Genomic DNA, 18,915 nt, shown 5'->3' with positions numbered 1-18,915 from the left:
TGCTCGCACGTCTAGGGCGAAGCCATTGAACCCGCAGCGGAGTGGCGAGTGCGTGTCCTCGTGTGTGGCCATCACGGTGGTGCGCAGGGGTGTGCCCAGGCTCCGTGCCTCACCTGGAGTTGCACTCGGACCCAGCTGGGCTAATAGCCCACACCTGTGCCTTCTCCGCCACCTGCCCCAGGTTGACGAGTGTCGCCTTCCCCCAACAGGCCTGCGGGGCAATTGTCCCTGGTCTTGGGCCGATGACCAAGTCACGTTCCTTTGAAAGGAAGGCCGGGTGCCCCTGGCCCGCAGGGCTCCCCCTCCTGGGGCTGGCTGGTTCTGGCCTCCAGGGGACCCCTGTTCTGGCCAGCTGGTCCCCTCTCCTGCCCCCTCTCTCCCTCCTCCTGAGAGCTCTGCCCACTGAACCGCGTCCCCAGCATCCCCTCCCAGGCCCGGGTACCCCTCCCTCCCCTCCACCTGCCCTTGGTGCTTCCTGCCTCCGCCTCCGCCCCGTGTTCTGGCCATTTGTCCAGACAGTGCCACTTCCACCGGAGCTTTGCCCTGCATCGGTGCCACACAGTACCAGCCGTCAGGTTCGGGGAGCCGAGACGGGACCCGGCTGGACCTTTGTTCCGCCCCGGGCGGCAAAGCTCTGCCTGGGAGGGCGGGGAGGGGGGCAGAGGCCGCAGGGCCCAGCACCCCTCTCTCCGCTCTCGCACCTGTCGGTGGCTGGCCTCCAGCCCGTCCGGAGGAAGGTCCGGGATGCACTCCCAGGGCCGCCTCTGGGCCCAGGGCTGCCTCTCTCGAGTCCGGAGAGCACGCAGGGCTTCGCCGGCAGAGCCTGGCTCCTGCCTCCCACCCCCGGGTGCCACCTTGTCTCCCGAGGCTGCCCAGTGTGGTGTGGCCTGCTGGGGCTGGGCTGCGGCCGCCCTCAGGGCCCTGCATGGTCTTGCCCCCTCCCTCCCCACCCCCTGCCCCCTCCTGGCTCGGCTCCCCTGGGAGGGGGTCAGCCCGCAGGGGCTCTGCTTTCTTCTCCTCTCTGTCCTGAACCCTTAAAAAAGTTACTGCTTGTAAAGGTTTTGAAACGACAAATGCCTACAAGATCAGAGACGCCATTCCAGGGCTTTTGTTTAAAACCAAAGCCGGCAGTTTTTGCCTTGTAAAGCCCTGGCGGATGGCGACAGTCCTTTCCTGTGACTTCAGTGTGCACTGAGCCAGCTTGTCTGCGGAGACCTGTGCCTACTGCAGGTGTGTGTGCGTGTGTGAGTGTGTACACGCGTGTGTGCAGGGCTGGTCAGGAGACCACAGGGCCTCAGCACCATGTAGTTAGGAAGTATGGGGGCCGCAGGCTCCAGGTCTGGCACCCAGTCAGGGGGGAGCATGGATGAGAGGGGGCAGAGGACGGGACGTGGGCAGGGTGCCTCCGCTTGCAGGCCCGAGGCCTGGAGTCTGAGGGCCAGGGCTGCAGAGCCCGGGGTTCTGAGGCCTCTGCCGGGGCGGGGCGGCCCGGCCCAGCTCCACACTGGCTGCCTCTGCCCAGCAGCCCTGGCCGAGGGGCCAGCCCCTCCTTTACTTTATTGCTACGATAGAGGTGACGTACAGAGAGGTTACAATCGCGTGAGTCAGCAATGAGGACCTTTCCTTTCATACAGTGTTTCCCGTTCCCTCTTCCCCTCCCAGCCCCTCCCTCCCGTGTCCACCCACGAGTGGTGGAATTCACTGTCTTCCACATCCAGTGAGCTTTCCACCCTTTCCCCTCGAGTTCTATACCCCCCACCCTCCCGAAGATAGACACGTGAATACGCCATACATAAGGAAAAGAAGAAAGAATCATAAAACACTTAAATAAAATTAAAAAAGGGGGGGGAAGAGAAGCCTCTTGTTTCCATATCTTAGAGTTCATTTAGTATGTACGTTATTTTATACAAATATGAAGAGACACTTAGACATTGTGCCTTTGTGGTTCTCTCCTAAGCGTGTCCTCTTTTGGTCTCACTGTGTGTGAGTATCTAGAATCCTGTGCACTTTGTCATATCTCATTGCATTTTAGATCTGATTTATGCCTATCAGAGAGACCATGAGCCATTGGTCTGTCTGAGCTTGCTAGCCACATTCTTAGAGACGAAGATCATTTTAGTGCTGGTGTATGTAGTCGCGGGCCTGAGGCTGTGCATGCAAGACCTCTGTGCCTGCATGCTGCACCTGGACACACGTGGCTGCATCTACACGTGGATGCGTGGTGGCTGTATCTGCACGTGGACACACGTGGCTGCATCTACACGTGGATGCGTGGTGGCTGTATCTGCACGTGGACACACGTGGCTGCATCTACACGTGGATGCGTGGTGGCTGTATCTGCACGTGGACACACGTGGCTGTATCTGCACGTGGACACACGTAGCTGCATCTACATGTGGTGGCTGTATCTGCACGTGGACACATGTGGCTGTATCTGCACGTGGATGCACGTGGCTGTGTCTGCACATGGAAGCATTGGCTGTATCTGCACATGGATACAGGTGGCTGTGTCTGCACACGGATACACGTGGCTGTATCTGCACGTGGACACACGTAGCTGCATCTACACGTGGTGGCTGTATCTGCACGTGGACACACGTGGCTGTATCTGCATGTGGATGCACGTGGCTGTATCTGCATGTGGATGCACGTGGCTGTGTCTGCACATGGAAGCATTGGCTGTGTCTGCACATGGATACAGGTGGCTGTGTCTGCACACGGATACACGTGGCTGTATCTGCACGTGGATATACAGTGGCTGTATCCCGCAGGTGGTGGGGAGATTGTTAGTGAGGATGCAGCACCGTGGCCAGAGTGCGCCAGTGTGCAGTGACTGGACGTGAGTGGGATGTAGCGTGTGACTGCGTGTGTGTGTCTGTGTGAAATGTGGGCACCAGGGTTCTCTCAGAGGGCCTGGGCTGGCACGCTGACTGAGGGGCTCCAGGGACCCAAGTGAACAGGTGTGGGGCTACGCTGGCAGTCCTGCGTCCGCATCCGTGGCACCTGAAGGGACAGGTGCTCGCCCCTGGGGGTCTCTGCCGTCTCTGTGTTCAGCAGGCCTGGCAGGGAGTGTGTGTGATCAGGGTGCCCTGGGAACGGAGGTGGCTGCGTCCCAGGCTCTGGGGTGTGGCATGCCCCCATCCATTCACACCCCCCCCAACTGTGTGTACCCCCTCTGTGCGTACTCCTGGTGCTAACAGGATTCCTCTCCATTCCCTAGGGCCTGGAAGGATCATGGCGCCGCTCCGGGAGCGTGCGGGGGCCTGGCTGGCCCTGGCCCTGGCCCTGAGCCTGAGGCCCGGCGCGGCGGTCCCGTGGCAGGACTGCACGGGCGCCGAGTGCCCGCAGCTGGAGAACTGCATCGAGGAGGCCCTGGAGCCCGGCGCGTGCTGCGCCACGTGCGTGCGGCAGGGCTGCGCCTGCGAGGGCTACCAGTACTACGACTGCGTGCAGGGGGGCTTCGTGGACGGCCGCGTGCCCGCCGGCCAGTCCTACTTCGTGGACTTCGGCAGCACCGAGTGCTCCTGCCCGCCCGGGGGAGGCAAGATCAGCTGCCAGTTCATGCTGTGCCCCGAGCTGCCGCCCCACTGCATCGAGGCCGTGGTGGTGGCCGACGGCTGCCCGCAGTGCGGCCGGCTGGGCTGCGTCCACCGCGGCCACAAGTACGCGGCCGGCCACACGGCGCACCTGGCCCCCTGCCGGGCCTGCCACTGCCCCGACGCCGGCGGGGAGCTCATCTGCTACCGGCTTCCCGGCTGCCGCGGGAACCTCTCAGACGCCGGGGAGGCGGACCCCGGGCGGCGCCACGAGGACCCGTACAGCTACGGCCAGGAGGCGGCCGAGGCCGAGGCCGCCGCGGCCCTGGCAAGCGAGGTCCGGGCCGGGACGGGGCCCCCCCCGGCTGCCCTGGGAGGGGGGAGCCAGCCCCTGGCCTCCCTCCGGGCGACCCTCTGGCCAGCCGCCCTCCCCCGGCCTACGGCGGCCGCCGCGCTGGGCCCCCCGGCCCCCGTGCAGGCCAGAGCCGGGACGGAGACGGAGGGCACTGCCGAGGAAGGGGACGGAGAAGGGGAGGACGAGGACGGGGAGGACGAGGAAGGGGAGGAGGAGGAAGAGGAGGAGGCGGTGGCCACTGAGCAGCCGGTGACACGCGGCCCCCTGGGGCCCGACGGGCCGCCCACCACAGCCCCCGCCAGACCCGGCCTCCCCGCCCAGGAGAAGGGGGCAGAAGCCGAGGCGGGGCCCGAGGAGAATCTCATCCCAGACGCCCAGGCGGTGCCCCGCAGCCGCGGGCGGGAGGGTGCGGGGCCCCTGCCCGGGTCAGGCCCGGGGGCTCTCACCACGACGACGTGGGCTCCCCCCAGCAGCTCCCCGGGGGGCCCCGACGCGCGGAGCACCCACCCCACCCCGCCTGCGCCCGCCGCGGGTGGGACCCCGGCCCCTCCCGCCCCGGAGGCGCTGGAGGAGGAGCCCGGGCAGGCGCGGGGGCTACCCCGACCCCTGGCCGAGGAGGACGTGGACCCCAACTCCGTGCACTCGGGCCCCAGAGGCAGCCCTGGAGGTAAGGCCCTTCTGCTTCCTGCAGGGTTGTGAGTCTGGGAAGGAACCACACCCCGGCCAGGACCCCCACTGCCCCGCCCCGCCTCGCCCCGCCCCGCCCCCACTCGCGCCTCACTCAGAGGAGAAGCGGCGCCCCCTCCCGTGGCCTCGTAGGGCTCTCCTGTCCCTTTCCCTCCTCCAGTCTGCCCAGCCCCGCTGCCCCCTTTCTGCCCCAGGGCCTGTGCCCCCCTTCCCTGCGGCTTGTCCTCCCCGCAGGCCCCCGCCCCAGGGACGCCTTTCCTGACCAGCCACCCTTCTCTTCACCCCGTTGTGATTTCTCTTAGCGACGGCTGACATGACAGGACCCGGTCCCTTGGACACGCCCCTCTTTCCATCTCTTGGCCTCCTTCCTCTAGTCTCCTTGCCGGTCCCGGCGGGGGGGGGGGGCGCCCTCTGCGCTCTCCTAAGACGCTTCCCCCACGGCGCCCTTCCCGGATGCCCTCCCTGGGTCTTCAGGGCTTGCCTCGTCCCCGCCCTTCCTCCAGCTGGGAGGGCTTCTCCATCCTCGCCGCCGGTGCTCCGGGCGTTGTGTGTTTTCTGGACGCGTCCCCTCCCACCCCAGGCTGGGGCCTGCGTCCTGTTCTACCTGAGCCTCACCTGCGCTGTGGGTGATCTGGGAGCCGGCCCTGCAGGGCTGGGGCCACGGGGCCGGGCCGGGGTGGCCTTGAGCCACGGGCCTGGCGCCGGGCCGGTGAGGTGCCTGGCTGGCGTCCCGGAAGGCTTCCCGGAAGAGGGGCCCCGAGAGGCCTCCCAGCTTCCCCACCAGCTACCCAGAGCGGCGTGGCCCGGGCGGCCTCCCGGCCCGGGCGGGGACGGCCCTCATTTTTGGGCGTTCCCACGGCACCCTCAGAACTGGTGTAGGGGCGACTTGGGGGCCCTGTGGACCCCTCCCGCCTGCCGCTCCCATTTCCAGGCCTCTGAGCCCAGAGCCAGGCTCCTGTCCGGGGCTGAGCCGGGTCTGTGAGGTGTGGCTGGGCCTGCGGGAAGGGGAGCGTGGCGGAGGGGCGGGAGGGGCTAATGAAGTCCACGTGTGTGCGGGGGGGGGGGGGACCGCAGCCTGGCGGGGGAGGGGGCTGCGCGCGGAGCTGTGGCAGGCACACCCCTGGCGGCCCCCCTCCCCGAGCCCACGCTGCCGGGGCCGGCCTGGCCAGGGAACCGGCCGACTCCCCCCCGATGGTGCTTTCCCCTGTCCTGGCTTTGTCAGATGGATTTGGGGGTGTGGCTTCGATGGGGAGCAGGGGGCCCCCACTGCGTGCCCACATCTGTCGGAGGGTTATTCTGGCAGCCACCCAGCACCTGCGAGGGCCCGGGGCCTCGTTGCCTCCGGGGGGTGCGGGCCGAGGCGCCCCAGGCCGCTGCGGCTTTCCGGGTGTGGAGGGGAGGGGAGGGGAGGGGGCAGAGGCGCGGGCAGGTGGTGGCCCAGGACTTGCCCTCCGCTGCCCCCATCTTGTGCCCGGGCAACCCGGGCAAGCGGCCTGCCCTGCCGTGCCCCCACTTCCCCATCCGCAGACAGCAAGGGGTCCCCGCTTCATGGGCTGCTTTGGGGAGCGAGCGAGCTCATGGTGTGCAGTGCGTGTGCGGGCCGGGTCCTTGCTGAGCCACGAGAGGGGTGTGGGGGTGCCCTGTGCCGCCCGTCACTTTGGGGGTGCCCTCTGCCGCCCGTCACTTCTGCAGCAGGCGCCCAGGGCGCCCTCTCTGTGCTGGGGGTTGTGCCGGCAAGCAAGGCGGGCACACCTCTCCCTTGGGGGCCCTCGTGGGGGAGGGCCACGGCCCGGGCCGGGGCCGGGGTGGGGGGGGGGTGGACTGGGGTCCGGGCACGGAGGGGCCCGGGCCGGGGAGCAGCCAGGGCGGCGGATTTGCCCCGCGCAGCCCTTGGCGCCGCCGGCTGCGGGCGTCGCCTCCGGCCCTGTCGCCATGGCAGCCCGGGCCCGGAGAGGGAGCGTCCCCGCCAAGGCCTCCGACCCGGCCGCGGAGGGGTCCCGCCCGCGAGCGGGCGCCGGGCCAGGGAGCCGGCCGCCCGGGCTGCGCCGTCCCTGCCGCTGAGCGCGTCCAGATGCGGCCTAATGGAAGCCACATGGCCGCTGCCTGGGCCGGGGAGGGGATCGGAGGCCCGCTGTCACTCGGGGGCCCGGGGGAGGGGGCACCGAGGCGGCGCCGGGGGGCTGGACCCCCTCCCGCGGCAGGGCTCTGACCGGAGGCTCCGGGAGCGCGGGTGGGGGGCGGGCGGAAGCAGACGGCAGGCCGGGGTCGGCGGACGCTGCTCCTGGCCGCAGATGTCCCGCGGCACCGCGTCTCGTGTGTCGGGCACCGCCACCAAACCTGGAGGCGTTTCAGCCCTCTGCCCGCCACACGCGGAGGTGGGACAGGCCACGCTGTCCCCACTGCCGCGGGACGTGGGCCGGTCGCCCTGACACGTGCCAGGCCGCGCCACGAGCGGTGCTCCCGTGGGGCACAGGCCTCGGCCCTGTATGGACGGCCACACGGCCTGAGCGGCGACCTCTGCTGCGGCTGGGATCGTAGGTGTGCTCCGCTAGGCCCAGCTTGTTTTGTTGAGTTGGGGTCTCACTGACGTTCTGCTTGGGTTTGCCTCAGGCCCCGGGAAGGAGCCGCTCCACGACTCCTCTTTGCTGCGTCCCCGGGTCGGCCGTCGGCTTCCCTGGGCGTGGCGGGAGTCTGCGGGGGTGGAGCGCTGTCCGCGGTGGCCGTGCTCGCGGGGCTGGGGGCCCAGGATGTCCTCGGCCGGGGAGGGTCGTCCCCTCCGCTCTCTGCGTCCCTCCCCATCTGTGCGGGGGGGGGGGGCACAGAGTCCCGCCCCTCCTCCACGCCGTCCCCATCTGTCAGTGGCCCCGTCTGTCTCTGAGCCGCGTGGTTCTCCCCCGCGGTGGCTGGCTTCACTCTGTTCAGGGAGAGGTGAGCAGGGCTCTGGATCCTGGCCAGTAGAGCCGGCACAACGGCTACTTTTCTTGCAGCAGTAGTGGTGGTGGTGCCTGTCCCGGGGCTCGAACTCAGGGCCTGTGCACTGTTCCTGAGCTTTTTTTTCTTTGTTTGTTTTGCTCAAGGCCAGCACTCTACTACTTGAGCCAGCGTTCAAGTCCTGGTTAATGTGGAGATAAGGGTCTCACAAACTTTTCTGTCTGGGCCGGCTCTGAACTATGGTCGTCGGACCCCGGCCTCCTAAGCCACGAGGATGACAGGCGTGAATCGCCAGCGCCCCGCAAGGACTGACACTCTTGTCCATTTCTGGTACTAGCCTGGTCAGGAGCTGGCCCGGATCGAGGGCTCCACTCTCGGCCGCAGTAATCACGCAGCTGCTGTGCGGAATAAGGAGGCGCAGGGGTGTGGGGTGGCGGGCACGCAAGCCACTCCTCCACTGCGCATGGGCCCCAGACCCTTCTCGGGGCGCCTTGGGTCTCACCTTCAGTGTCCCCTCCCCCGGGGTGGGCCAGGCCTGGAGCCCCCCTGTGTGCGGAGCCAGCTCTGGGCCAGGCCTGGCGGCCGCGGGGTCCTTTCCGGGGGGACGTGGGCCGGGGAGAGGCCCTCTGTCAGCGTGAGGCCGGCACTGTGAGCTGGGGCTCTGCCAAGCCCTCCACCGGGGTCCACCCATGGTTTCCATGCTAGGGGCCGCGTCACCCCGGGAAGGAGCCTGGCCCGGCCCTGGGGAGTGGACGCGTGCCTCTGTCCTAGCTGTGCAAGCCCCGGCAGAGGATTCTCCCTCTCCGAGCCTTAGCTCTGCATCTGTCCGACGCGGGTCGATGGTTCAGGGTTCCCAGAAGAAGTTCGCAAGATGTCAGTGAGCGCAGGGGGGCTCCTTTCTTTGCCTGCCAGCTCTGGGCTGGAACCTGGGGTGGATTTGTGTTTTTGTTTGAGTGAACAATCATGTGTTTTTGCTGGCCAGAAGCTGTCGCTCTGGCAGGCGCGCAGGGCCAGGCCTGCTGGGGACAGGCAGGGCGCCGCGTTGCTCACTTCCTGCCCCGCCTCCATTCCAGCTGCTCCCAGATGTGCAGGCCGGAGGCCTTCCCGCCCGGCCCCTCCCAGGCTGACAGCCCCTCCCTGCCTGTCCCGAGATGGACACAGGCGGGCCTTTGTAAGGCACCTGGGAGCGGCAACTCGGAGCGCAGGGACCCCAGGCTCAGGCGAGGACCCCGGGCATACGGTCACAGAGAGCTGGGCCTTGAAGCCCCAGGACGAGGCCACGGCTGCCTGGGCTATGGGGGCCCCGTGCCACCCATGACTTTGGATTTCCTAAGAGAAACTGTCATCTAGAAAGTCATGGGCTAGCTCCCAGCTTGGAAATGGAGGCAGTCAGTCAACGGCTTAGAGCACCGGGGCCGAGTAGCACCGCCCCTGTCTGTGGGATGGGGGTGGGGACCGCGTCACCCCGGCCACCCCCAGTCTCTTCTTCCGATCAGTAGACGGCTTCACTTGGACGATCCTGGTGGCCGCTTGATCTGCGGGCTGTAGGGGACTAGGCAGAGGAGGGGTATTTGGGGTGGGGTGGAAGGCGGACAAGACAGTGCGTGGTCAGTGTGCGGGGGTGGCCTGCGGACACGTTAGGCAGAGCAACCTGTGCAGCTGCTGGCCAGGGTAACGGAGTGAGGTTTGGGGAAGCTTTAGCCTGGCCACGGCTGGCTTCCTACTGGGGACACTGGGCCGCGGGCCCCTCCGGTGGGGCCACATGGGGTGACCAGGGTTCAGTGACTGGGGCTCAGGCCCCATGGTGGCCTGAGGAAGATAGGTGTATACACGCGCCCACATGGCTGTGTGCATTTGCCCCTAGACACGGTCACTACTGCTTGGGACCCGCGGTGTGAGCTGTGCTTGCACACGCAGCCGGCCCGGCACCCAGCAGATCTGGGAAGGCACGTCCGCCTCACGTCCGTGAGGTCCCCCCCTCTCGCTCCTGTTAAGGCTGCCGTCTGACTTAGGGAGCGGTGCCTGTCACTCAGCCTACTTTTTGGAAGGGGGCCTCCTGAGGATTCTCCTGGCTCCTCTGGCACACGTGGAGTCTCTGGGGCTTGACACGCTCTTGCACAGAGCAGTGGAATGCAGGTACGTGGCACGTAGCAAGGGAGCCGGATCTTCACTGCAGCCTGCTCTAGCTCGGACGGGTGTCGGGGTGCTTCCAGCACAGGCCGCGATGAAGACGCCGGCCGAGCGCTCCTGGGTGCACTTTGCAGGCCCCGGGCCTTGCTGACTGTTGGATGTCCACCCGAGGGGGCCGCTCCGGCACTGCCCAGGCACCTGGGTGGTCAAGGAGGGCCTGCCTGGCCCCCACCCCCCAGAGAGCACGGAGCAGGGGCGGGGAGCCCAGGCGGCAGCCATCTCTGGCTATTTGCCGAGGCTCTGCAAACATCCTGATCAAAGGGGGCGGTGCTGGCTGGGGGCCCCATCAGCCCTTTCCTGCCAGGTGGAGACATTCCTCTGCAGCATTCCAGGGCCCCTTCGTGTCCATCCGGGAGAGGGGGATGGTGGGGGGAGGGGGGTGGTATGTGGGGGGGGGGAGGGTCACGACCTCTGGGTTGGATTGTTCCGCACACCCATTGTCCTGTGATCAAAGGAGGTGAGGGTCATCCCAATGTCTGTAGCTGTTTATAGCCAGACTTTTCTGAATGGTAATACCTGCCTGCCAGAAAAGGCAAATCCAGAAAAATCCAGAGGGAGCCCTCAGAGGCAGGCCCACCCCCTGCCCTGGTCCCTCTCCCAGGCCAGGGTACCCAGGCTGGGCCCCCAGAGCCGCCTCTGTGACAGCGCTTAGTCCTCAGGGGGGGGGGGGCCAAGCCCAGCGCGCGCTCTTCACAGAGGGGGCGGACGCCTGGCCTGCAGCTTTCTTCCTGGCCCTTGGCTGTCACCCATGCCACAGTCATCTCTTGGCACTCGGGTCATCAGAAGGGAGGTGTCACAGCCACAGGTCTTAAAGTCGCCTTTCCAGTGTGTCTCAGAATTACCTAAGGTGAAAGGCACCGTGTCCCAGCGGAGACCAGTTAAGTACCTAGTACTCTCCATGGGGTGCACTGACCACAATTAAGTACCTAGTACGCTCGATGGGGTGCATTGACCACCACCATCCTCAGCCAGGACTTCTCTGTGTTCCCAGACTAAAACCCTGCCCTCATTCCCACCCGCCCCCCCACTACCCTCCCATCCCCCATTCCCACCCATCCCTCACTACCCACCCATCCCCCTTACCACGGGCCCCACTACCCACCTCCGCTCCAGGCTAGCCCCTCCCCACACAAGGGGAAGGAGATGATGGGGTGGTACCTGCCGTGATCTTGGCACTCTCCATCCTCTCCAGAGTTTGTGAAGTACCAGGTCTGGGGGCCCTGTGGATGGAGTCTTGGCCAGGAGAGGCCCCTGGCTGGGGTTAGGACTGCATGTCACCTGGTGTAAGTGAAAGCAGAGAGAGAGAGCGAGAGAGAGAGAGAAAGAGAGAGAGAGAGAGAGAGAGAGAGAGAGCGTGGCTAGGCCAGGCCAAGGCGCTATGAGGGGCTAGGGGTCGGGGTCCACGCTGGCCACACAGGCAGGGGAAACGGGCCCTCTGAGGAGAGGTGAGAAGGAGCCAGCCTGGTGGAGAGTGGGGGGTGAGACAGGCCCGGGGCAGGGCTGTGGGAGTCTAGAGGCAGAACCGACCCTGAAGAGATTCAGCAGGGAGAGGAGGGAGAGAGAGGTCAGGCAGAGAGAGACAGGGAGACGGAAAGAGAAGTCAGAGAACGGATTGGGGTGGGTGGGTGGTGGCAGGGACACCAGGTGAGGCTTTGTTAGGCAGTGGTGACACAGGTGTGGACACAGGAGAGACCCCTTGAGACAAGGGATGGGTGGGCTGGAGCGTGCTCGGAGGCACTGGGGTGAATGGCTGGGAGGCGGGGAGACGGTGCCTAGCCCGCGAGCAGCAAGGGGCGCTCAGGGCCCCGAGCCGGGACGGTGGGACGGAAGGAAGCGTGGGGCCGGCGCTCAGAGCTGCTCCTCCCGGGAGGCTCCTCAGCTTTAGGACGCGGGCCGGTGGTCTGGCGTGACCCAGGGACGCAGTTGGCAAGCCCTGGGCGGGGGGGGGGCGACCCTCACTTCCTGGAGGGGCTCTCGGTGCCCCTCCATCTCTTCATCCCACACGCCAGCGCCACCTGCCCCCACCCCAGGGGGCGGCCCCAGGCTGCGCTTTTCCTTTCCATGTGACACATGGCAGACATGCCACCTCTCCAGTGCTGGGGACGGACTCCGGGGCTGGAGAACCCCACCGCCACGCGCTTGCCGTGCTGGGCCCCGCGGCCGGGTGCAGTGGTCCAGGCTGAGGAAGGATCTCACTTGGGCCCCACGCCCCATCCGTGGGGGGTGTGTCCTATCGGTGTGTCCGGCCCCGTGAGTCTCTGTGTTGCGTGTGCACAGAGCGGCGTGTGCATCCAGTTTCTGACAGTTCCACACGTTTCTGTGTCCGTGTGTGCACAGAGCGGCGTGTGCATCTAGTTTCTGACAGCTTGCCGAGTCACCCGTGGGGGGGCGTCCCCCAATTGTATTCACCCCTCCCCCTGTGGTGGAGGCCCAGGCTGTCCAGCTCCTGCACAGCCCCTCCCCACAGGGCCTCTCCGTGCCGGTTGTTACGGGGCGGGAGCGCTTCCCTGGCGGGTACAAAGGCGCCTGCCCCTCCGGCCGCGCAAGCGCACCCCGTCCCGTCCCATCTTTGCTCGGTCGGTGCCTCGTTCTTTCTGGTTTCCCCAGGGCATCTAGGTGTTGTACTTCGGGGCAGTCTTCACCTCGGTAGGTTCAGGACCTTGGCGTGCTTTGGTAGATGGCGGGACCTTTGCGGTCTGTCAGCCGCAGGCTCAGGCTGCATCCCGGGGTCTCGGGAGTGTGGGTCGCCCCCAGCAGAGCCCTGGGACTTGGTCATTGGCTGTGGGGCTCTCCCAACCCCCACGGGAAGGCGGGGCTCCTGGGTGAGTCCCCCAAAGCAGGCCGAGAAGTTAGCGTGTATGTGGGGGAGAGTGGGGACACTTGCGTGCCCCCCCCCCCACGGCCCCCGACGCCCCCTGCTTCCCCTGCAGGCTCCACCAAGGACCTGATCGAGACGTGCTGCGCTGCGGGCCAGCAGTGGGCCATTGACAGGGACGAGTGCCTGGAGGTCCCCGAGGGCGGGATGGAGGGCGAGGCCTGCAGGTGAGGGGGCCCGGGGGGCACGGAGGGGCCCGTGGCCAGGCTGGTCACAGAGGGACCCCGTGACCTGTGGCCCGCCAAGTACCCTGCCAAGTACCGTACTGGGTGTAGTCACGGGGCACAACTCGAGGCGTGCTGTGAAGGCCTCTTATCACCCAGGATAGCTGTGCCCCGTTTTCCCCGCAGCTTGCTTTCCTTCCTAGTCAGCAACCCTGGACACCCCCAAGGCCTGGCTGCTCCCCTCCCCCGCCTCCCCTCCGCTGCCTGTGCCCACCACCTTTTCCAGCTCCAGAGTTCCCGGGTGAGGAGTCATCTACGCCCATGGCTGCTCCGCCAGGCCGAGCGAGGCGCTGGCCAGCCCCCCACCTCCCGTGCCTCAGGCTCCCCATCGCTCCACACGAGCTACGCACAGTTCGGGGAGAGCGCGAGTCCCTGCCCAGCTCCTTGGCAGCGTGGCCACCATTAGACCCCCTCCCTCCTTTTCTAGTGCCCAGCACATGTGCTTCTTCGCCTCTTTGCCTGGGTGTCTCTGCCCCCTTCCCGCTACCGGGCCAGTCTGGGCGGCTGGGAGGGAACCCGGGAGGCGCCTGCCCCGCCCCCCAGCGCCGAGCACCTCTCCAAGACCCCGGCCTGACTGTCCTGGCTCAGCCACCTCTGCCCCAGGGCCACCCCGCAGGAGGGCCAGGCAGGGGATCCCCCACGCTATCCGCGGTGCCGCGCCTGTCGGGTCAGGCCTGGCTGGAGGGCTGGAGGGGCCCGGGCCTCCAGGTTAAGCCTGGAGACGAGCCCAGTGAGCCGGCTTGGGTGGCGCTCAGCATGGCCCGCTTGCGGGCACGTCGGGCGGCTCCTCCCCTCGTCCTCCCCTTTGAGGTGGGACGGCTGCCCCCCTGGAGGGGTCTGTGGAGGACGGGGAGCAGCTGAGCCTCCTGCCTTACAGGACAGCCCAGAAGCACTGCTGCATCTCCTACCTGAAGGAGAAGAGCTGCGTGGCTGGCGTCCTGCGGGCCAAGGAGGGCGAGGCCTGTGGGGCCGAGGACGACGACAGCTGCGGCGTCTCCCTGTACGAGGTAAGCCTAGCCTGCCTGGCCCGGGGCGGGGTCCGCGCCCTGCAGGCAGAGCCCCTCAGGGCCAGGTGGCACGTCTTGGGGGCTCACGGCGACATCTTCAGTTAGTACATTGACCACGGAGTGTGCCAGGGCACATGCAATCCCTGGGCATGGGAGAGCGATGGTGGTCGGTAGGAGACAGTGCCCACCCTTCCGGTCATGGGCCAGGGTGGGATGTGCCAGAGGCCGTGGCGCTAGAGGTCCGTGAAGGACCGTGTGGCCCCTGGTGCCAAGTGCGGCCACAGGCAGTGGAAATCTCGGAAGAGGACACTGGCTTTTCTCATGTTGGGGGTCAGATGCGGCTGGTCCGAGCTGGAGGAGGCAGGCTGCAGCCCCACAGTCCCTGGGGACGCAGACTCCTGTCCCCTGCACTGGGGACAGCACCACTTAGCTGCGCTGTGGTCCAGACAGCCGTGTGGACAGCCCCAGGCTGTGGACACGGTAAAGAGCCAACAACTGGAGCTGTTGCTGTAAAAAAAGAAAAAAGTAAATTAAGTGCCAGCCTGAGATGGGGTAAGGCTACACAGCATCTTCTATCTCAAGTCATTCCATGACTCAATGTGGCTGCAAAAGCTCCAGCCACCCAAATGTGCTCCATGAAGGGGGAAGGTAAAGACAGAAAGGATGGACTTCATGGTAGAGTCAGTCCCCATGAAAGGCTCTCTTGGGAACTCTATCCAGTGATCTAGCTGCATGGCCCTGGGCAGTGTGGCTTCCAGCTGCCTGACTAGAATGGAGCTCTGCTGGTTAGGGTAGGGCATGATGGGCACTGCTGTGGGTGCAAGTAGAATGTTTTCTGCAAAAGGCCATTGATTTATCTATGAAGACTAGCATAGCCCTACCCTGTGTTAGGCCCTGGACTGGGGGTAGACCTTCCGCAGTGAGACAGAACATGCAGGTGAGCAGGGGAGACCAGGCTACATTTAATAGAATAATAGAACACGCGTGTAATCCCAGCTACTTGGGAGGCAGAGATGGGGAGGACTGTGGTACAAGACCAGTTCAGGCAAAAATACTAGCTAACCCCAACGCCACCAGCAAGCTGGGCATGGCAGTGTGTGCCTGTCACCCCTAGATAGGTAGGAAACATATCTAGCAAGATCTTGGTCCTTTCCAGCCAAGGGAAAAGCACAAGACCCTACCTGAAAAATACCAAGAAGCAAAAACAAGTAAATAAATAAAAGAGAGCTGGTGGCTGAAGTGGTACAGTACTTCCCTAGAAAGCACAAGGCCCTGAGTTCAAACCCCAGTACCACCAAAGAAATCAGATAAATCCTCAAAGCATTGACGGGCCCCTCTGCGCCTCCCGCAGACCTGCTGTGACTGCTGCAGTCTGGGGCTCCGGGTGAGGGCCGAGGGCCAGTCCTGTGCGTCCAACCCCAATCTGGGCTACCCCTGCAACCACGTCATGCTCTCCTGCTGCGAGGGCGAGGACCCCCTCATGGTGCCCGAGCTCCGCCGGCCTCCCGAGCCCGAGGACGCCCCACGGCGAGGTGAGTGCGCCCCGCCCCATGGGGCCGGCTGGGCAGCGGGGGGACGGTCTGGGCTCCTAGCCACGGCCAGGTGGCCTCTGTGGGTTCCACTGTTGTCAGTGGTTTGTGGAACAAGCTCTTCTCTCTACTGAGTGCGGAGGCCTCTGACGACGACGACGGCCGTCACCTTGTTACTTCTGAGACGGAGATCTCACCATCTATGCCACAACCAACCCGGCCACCGCCCTTTACCCTAGCACTTCCTTATCACCCTCCCAGCTTCCATCTTCTATACCTACTCGCCCAACCACCCATCCACCCATCTTTCCACTCACCCACCCACCCATCCACCACCCATCCATCCACCACCCCTCTATCCACTCACCCATCCACCCACCCACCCATCCACCCATGTTTCCACTCACCTACCCACCCATCCATCCACCCACCCATCCACCCACCCATCTATCCACTCACCTACCCACCCATCCACCCACCCACCCATCCACCCACCCATCCACCCACCCATCTATCCCCTCACCTACCCACCTTCCAGGCTTCGCTCTACGTGGGAGGGGGTCCTGGGCTTGTCTGCCTCTTCTGTGTGGGATCCTTTCTCGCTCTCTCACGTCCCCCTGGCCAGTAGGGATTAGTCGCGGAAGCGGGAACCCAAGGTAGCCTCAGTTCGCGTGTAGTTGCAAGACCCCATGCCCGCCAGCCCAAGGAAGACATGGGCACGTGGGAGTCCCGGAGAAAGCCTCTGGGGCGTTCTGGTTTATTCAAATGAGGAGCCAACAGATATACCCCCAAAGGCGGGCACAGGAGAGGGACTACTGGTTGGCTACAAGGACTGTTCCTCAGGTGATGTCACGGGACTTCCTCTATGGGTGGAGACCACAGCCCCCAAGGACCGGGCCTCCGCCATTGCCCACGTGGCCGAGCCGAGAGGCAGGGCTGCTTTGCTTCTCTTCCGGCAGAAGCCGGAAGGTGGGAGGGACTACCTTCCACACAGCCCCAGGGGTGGGGGAAGGGCAGTGTCTCTAAGGGAGCCCTAGTTGCCCTTCCCCCCTTAAGGTCAAGCTGAATCCCCAACACCCACCCATCCACCCACCCATCTATCTACTCACCTACCCACCCTCCTCATCCACCCACCCATCCATTTACTCACCTATCTACCCATCCATCTACCTACCCACTAATCCACCCATCCATCTACCCATCCATCCACCCACCCACCCATCCACCACCCATCTATCCACTCACCTAACCACCCATCCTCATCCACCCACCCACCCATCCAATTACTCACCTATCTACCCATCCATCCACCTACCTACCCACCCACTAATCCATCTACTCATCCACCCACCCACCCACCCACCCACCCATCCATCTGCCCATCCATCCATCCATTCACCCATCCATTCATCCTCCACCAATCATCCCATCTATTAGTTTAACAACTTTCTACCTACCACCAGGCCATTGATCCATCCATTCGTTCCCACCACCCACCCATCCCTCTACCCACGCGTGTATTCATCCATGCATCCACATGTCCATCCATCCACCAATTCATCCATCTGTCTCCTCACCCACTCACCCACTCATCTACCCCTCATCCATCCGTCTCTCCATCCATCCAACCTTACTGACTGCTGGACCTGCACTGACTTATGGGGACTTGTGTGCTCTACCCCCCGTTTTGACCGGCCTGGGTCCACCCTGAATGCTGGTCCTCCACTTCAGTTTCTGAGGCAGAGATGGCGAGCCGCGAGGCCCTGTCCCTGGGCACAGAGGCTGAGCTGCCCAACAGCCTGCCGGGCGATGACCAGGACGAGTGCCTGCTGCTCCCGGGGGAGCTGTGCCAGCACCTGTGCATCAACACCGTGGGCTCCTACCGCTGTGCCTGCTTTCCTGGCTTCTCGCTGCAGGACGACGGCCGCACCTGCCGCCCAGGTGAGCCGGGGGCTGCGGGGCTGGGAGCCGGGTCGCCCGTGGGGATGGAGGCGTGTCCTGCTTTACTTCCTGCTGCCCAGTGTATTGGAATCAGCGGGAGCCAGAGCCCCCGGGAATTCTAGAGGCTTCTGTCCTGGAGCTCCCCCTGCTGGGTTGGTCCAGATGGGCTTTCTCCATGCCAGCTGTCCAGGATGGAGTCATTTTTGGTGTAGACTCTTCTTCCCTCCCTCCACCCCTCTCCGTCCCACCTAGCGGGGAGCTGATGCTTGCCTGAGCCACTCTGCACTCTGGGCCTCCGTTCCTCCTGGGGGGGGGGTGGGGGGACAGTGAGGCCGTCTGCCCAGCGTGGTGCCCAGGCAGGAGGAGCCTGGTGGAGGATGGGAGCCCCCCCCCCCCCTGCTGTCTTCACATGCCAGATGGAGACGGCCCCCAGCCAGGCGCCGCGCGGGAGTCTGCACGGAGGCCGGCGAACGCCCCGGCAGCCCCCAACACCATCCCGATGCCCGTGCCCCAGCCCAACACCTGCAAAGGTGAGTGCGGGGGGTCCCCGCGGGGTCCTCCGGCACCGCCCGCCGTGGGGCCGGGGCCTCCTGCGCTGCCGTCTCACCCCCGCCGTTCCCTCCAGACAACGGGCCCTGCAGGCAGGTGTGCAGCATCGTCGGGGGCTCGGCCACGTGCTCCTGCTTCCCGGGCTACGCCATTATGGCGGACGGCGTGTCTTGTGAAGGTGAGGATCCTGGGGCCCCCTCCCCCTGTGCAAACCCGGCCGACCCGGGGCGGGGCTCCAGCTGGGACCGCCGGGCTCGGCTGCCCTGGCCGAGCCCAGAGGAATGGCCTACGTGGTGCCCTCCGGTGTCGCGAGCAGCGTGCTTGCATCCTTGCCTGGACCCAGCACGCTGCTCCCCAGGGCCAGAGGCCAGGCGCCTCTGTGGCATCGTTCCACTGTGTCCTGAGCCATTGCTCAAGCTTGAACAGGCATTCAGGGCACCTGCAGATCAGGCTGTACAAACTCCTGTGACTCCCACAGGCGCCCCAGAGACCCCGACCAGGAGGCCCAGCTGGGCCTGGAGGTGTTCTCCCTCCCTCCCTCCCTCCCTCCCTCCCTCCCTCCCTTGTTCCTTCCCTTCCTTCCTATACTGGGGCTTGAACTTACAGCCTGGGCACTGTCCCTTAGCTTTTTACCTTAATGCTGGCATTCTACTGCTTGAGCCACAGCTCCACTTCAACTTTTTGGTAGTCAGTTGGAGGCAGGAACTTCCCAGACTTCCTTGCCCAGGCTGACTTTGAACCACAACCCTTAGATCTCAGCCTCCTGAGCAGTTAGGATTGCAGTCGTGAGCCACCAGTGCTCCTGACAGGACCCGGGGCTCTCTTGGCCATGCTCGCATTGACCCTGCCTGTGGGCCATCCCTGAGCACGTGGCCAAGGCTGCACATCGCCGTCTCGGCCCCGGGTGGAGGGAGGGCAAGGGGGCAGGGATGTCGGATCGTGTGACGGCCGTGCCCAGCCGTGCCCTCCTCCCTCTTGGTTGCTCACCCATGGGGCTAGCAGTCAGGTCTGCTTGGTATGGTCACCTCCCTCCTGGATGCTCAAATCCACGTCCATCCCTTCTGCCAGGACTGGGGTGGCACATGGGCCAG

At 65.3% G+C, this 18,915-nt stretch overlaps 1 protein-coding gene across 3 annotated transcripts in view; it reads left to right on the top strand.

Moving 5' to 3' along the window:
* Nucleotides 1-18,915, top strand: part of Fbln2 (fibulin 2) — a 40,528-nt gene that overhangs the window by 10,030 nt on the left and 11,583 nt on the right. For all 3 annotated transcript variants that reach the window (XM_048356333.1, XM_048356334.1, XM_048356332.1), the window contains exons 2-8: nt 3,221-4,558; nt 12,630-12,741; nt 13,676-13,805; nt 15,157-15,337; nt 17,066-17,275; nt 17,692-17,805; nt 17,901-18,002. In XM_048356333.1, the coding sequence (XP_048212290.1) occupies nt 3,235-4,558; nt 12,630-12,741; nt 13,676-13,805; nt 15,157-15,337; nt 17,066-17,275; nt 17,692-17,805; nt 17,901-18,002 (2,173 nt within the window). In that variant the 5' untranslated portion in view covers nt 3,221-3,234. The remainder of the gene's footprint in view (nt 1-3,220; nt 4,559-12,629; nt 12,742-13,675; nt 13,806-15,156; nt 15,338-17,065; nt 17,276-17,691; nt 17,806-17,900; nt 18,003-18,915) is intronic.

The sequence above is a fragment of the Perognathus longimembris genome, chromosome 10 (genome assembly GCF_023159225.1).
Source record: "Perognathus longimembris pacificus isolate PPM17 chromosome 10, ASM2315922v1, whole genome shotgun sequence".
NCBI classification, from domain to species: domain Eukaryota; kingdom Metazoa; phylum Chordata; class Mammalia; order Rodentia; family Heteromyidae; genus Perognathus; species Perognathus longimembris.
The sequence above is the reverse complement of the archived record's forward strand: the minus strand, read 5'-3'. Positions and strand labels throughout refer to the sequence as shown.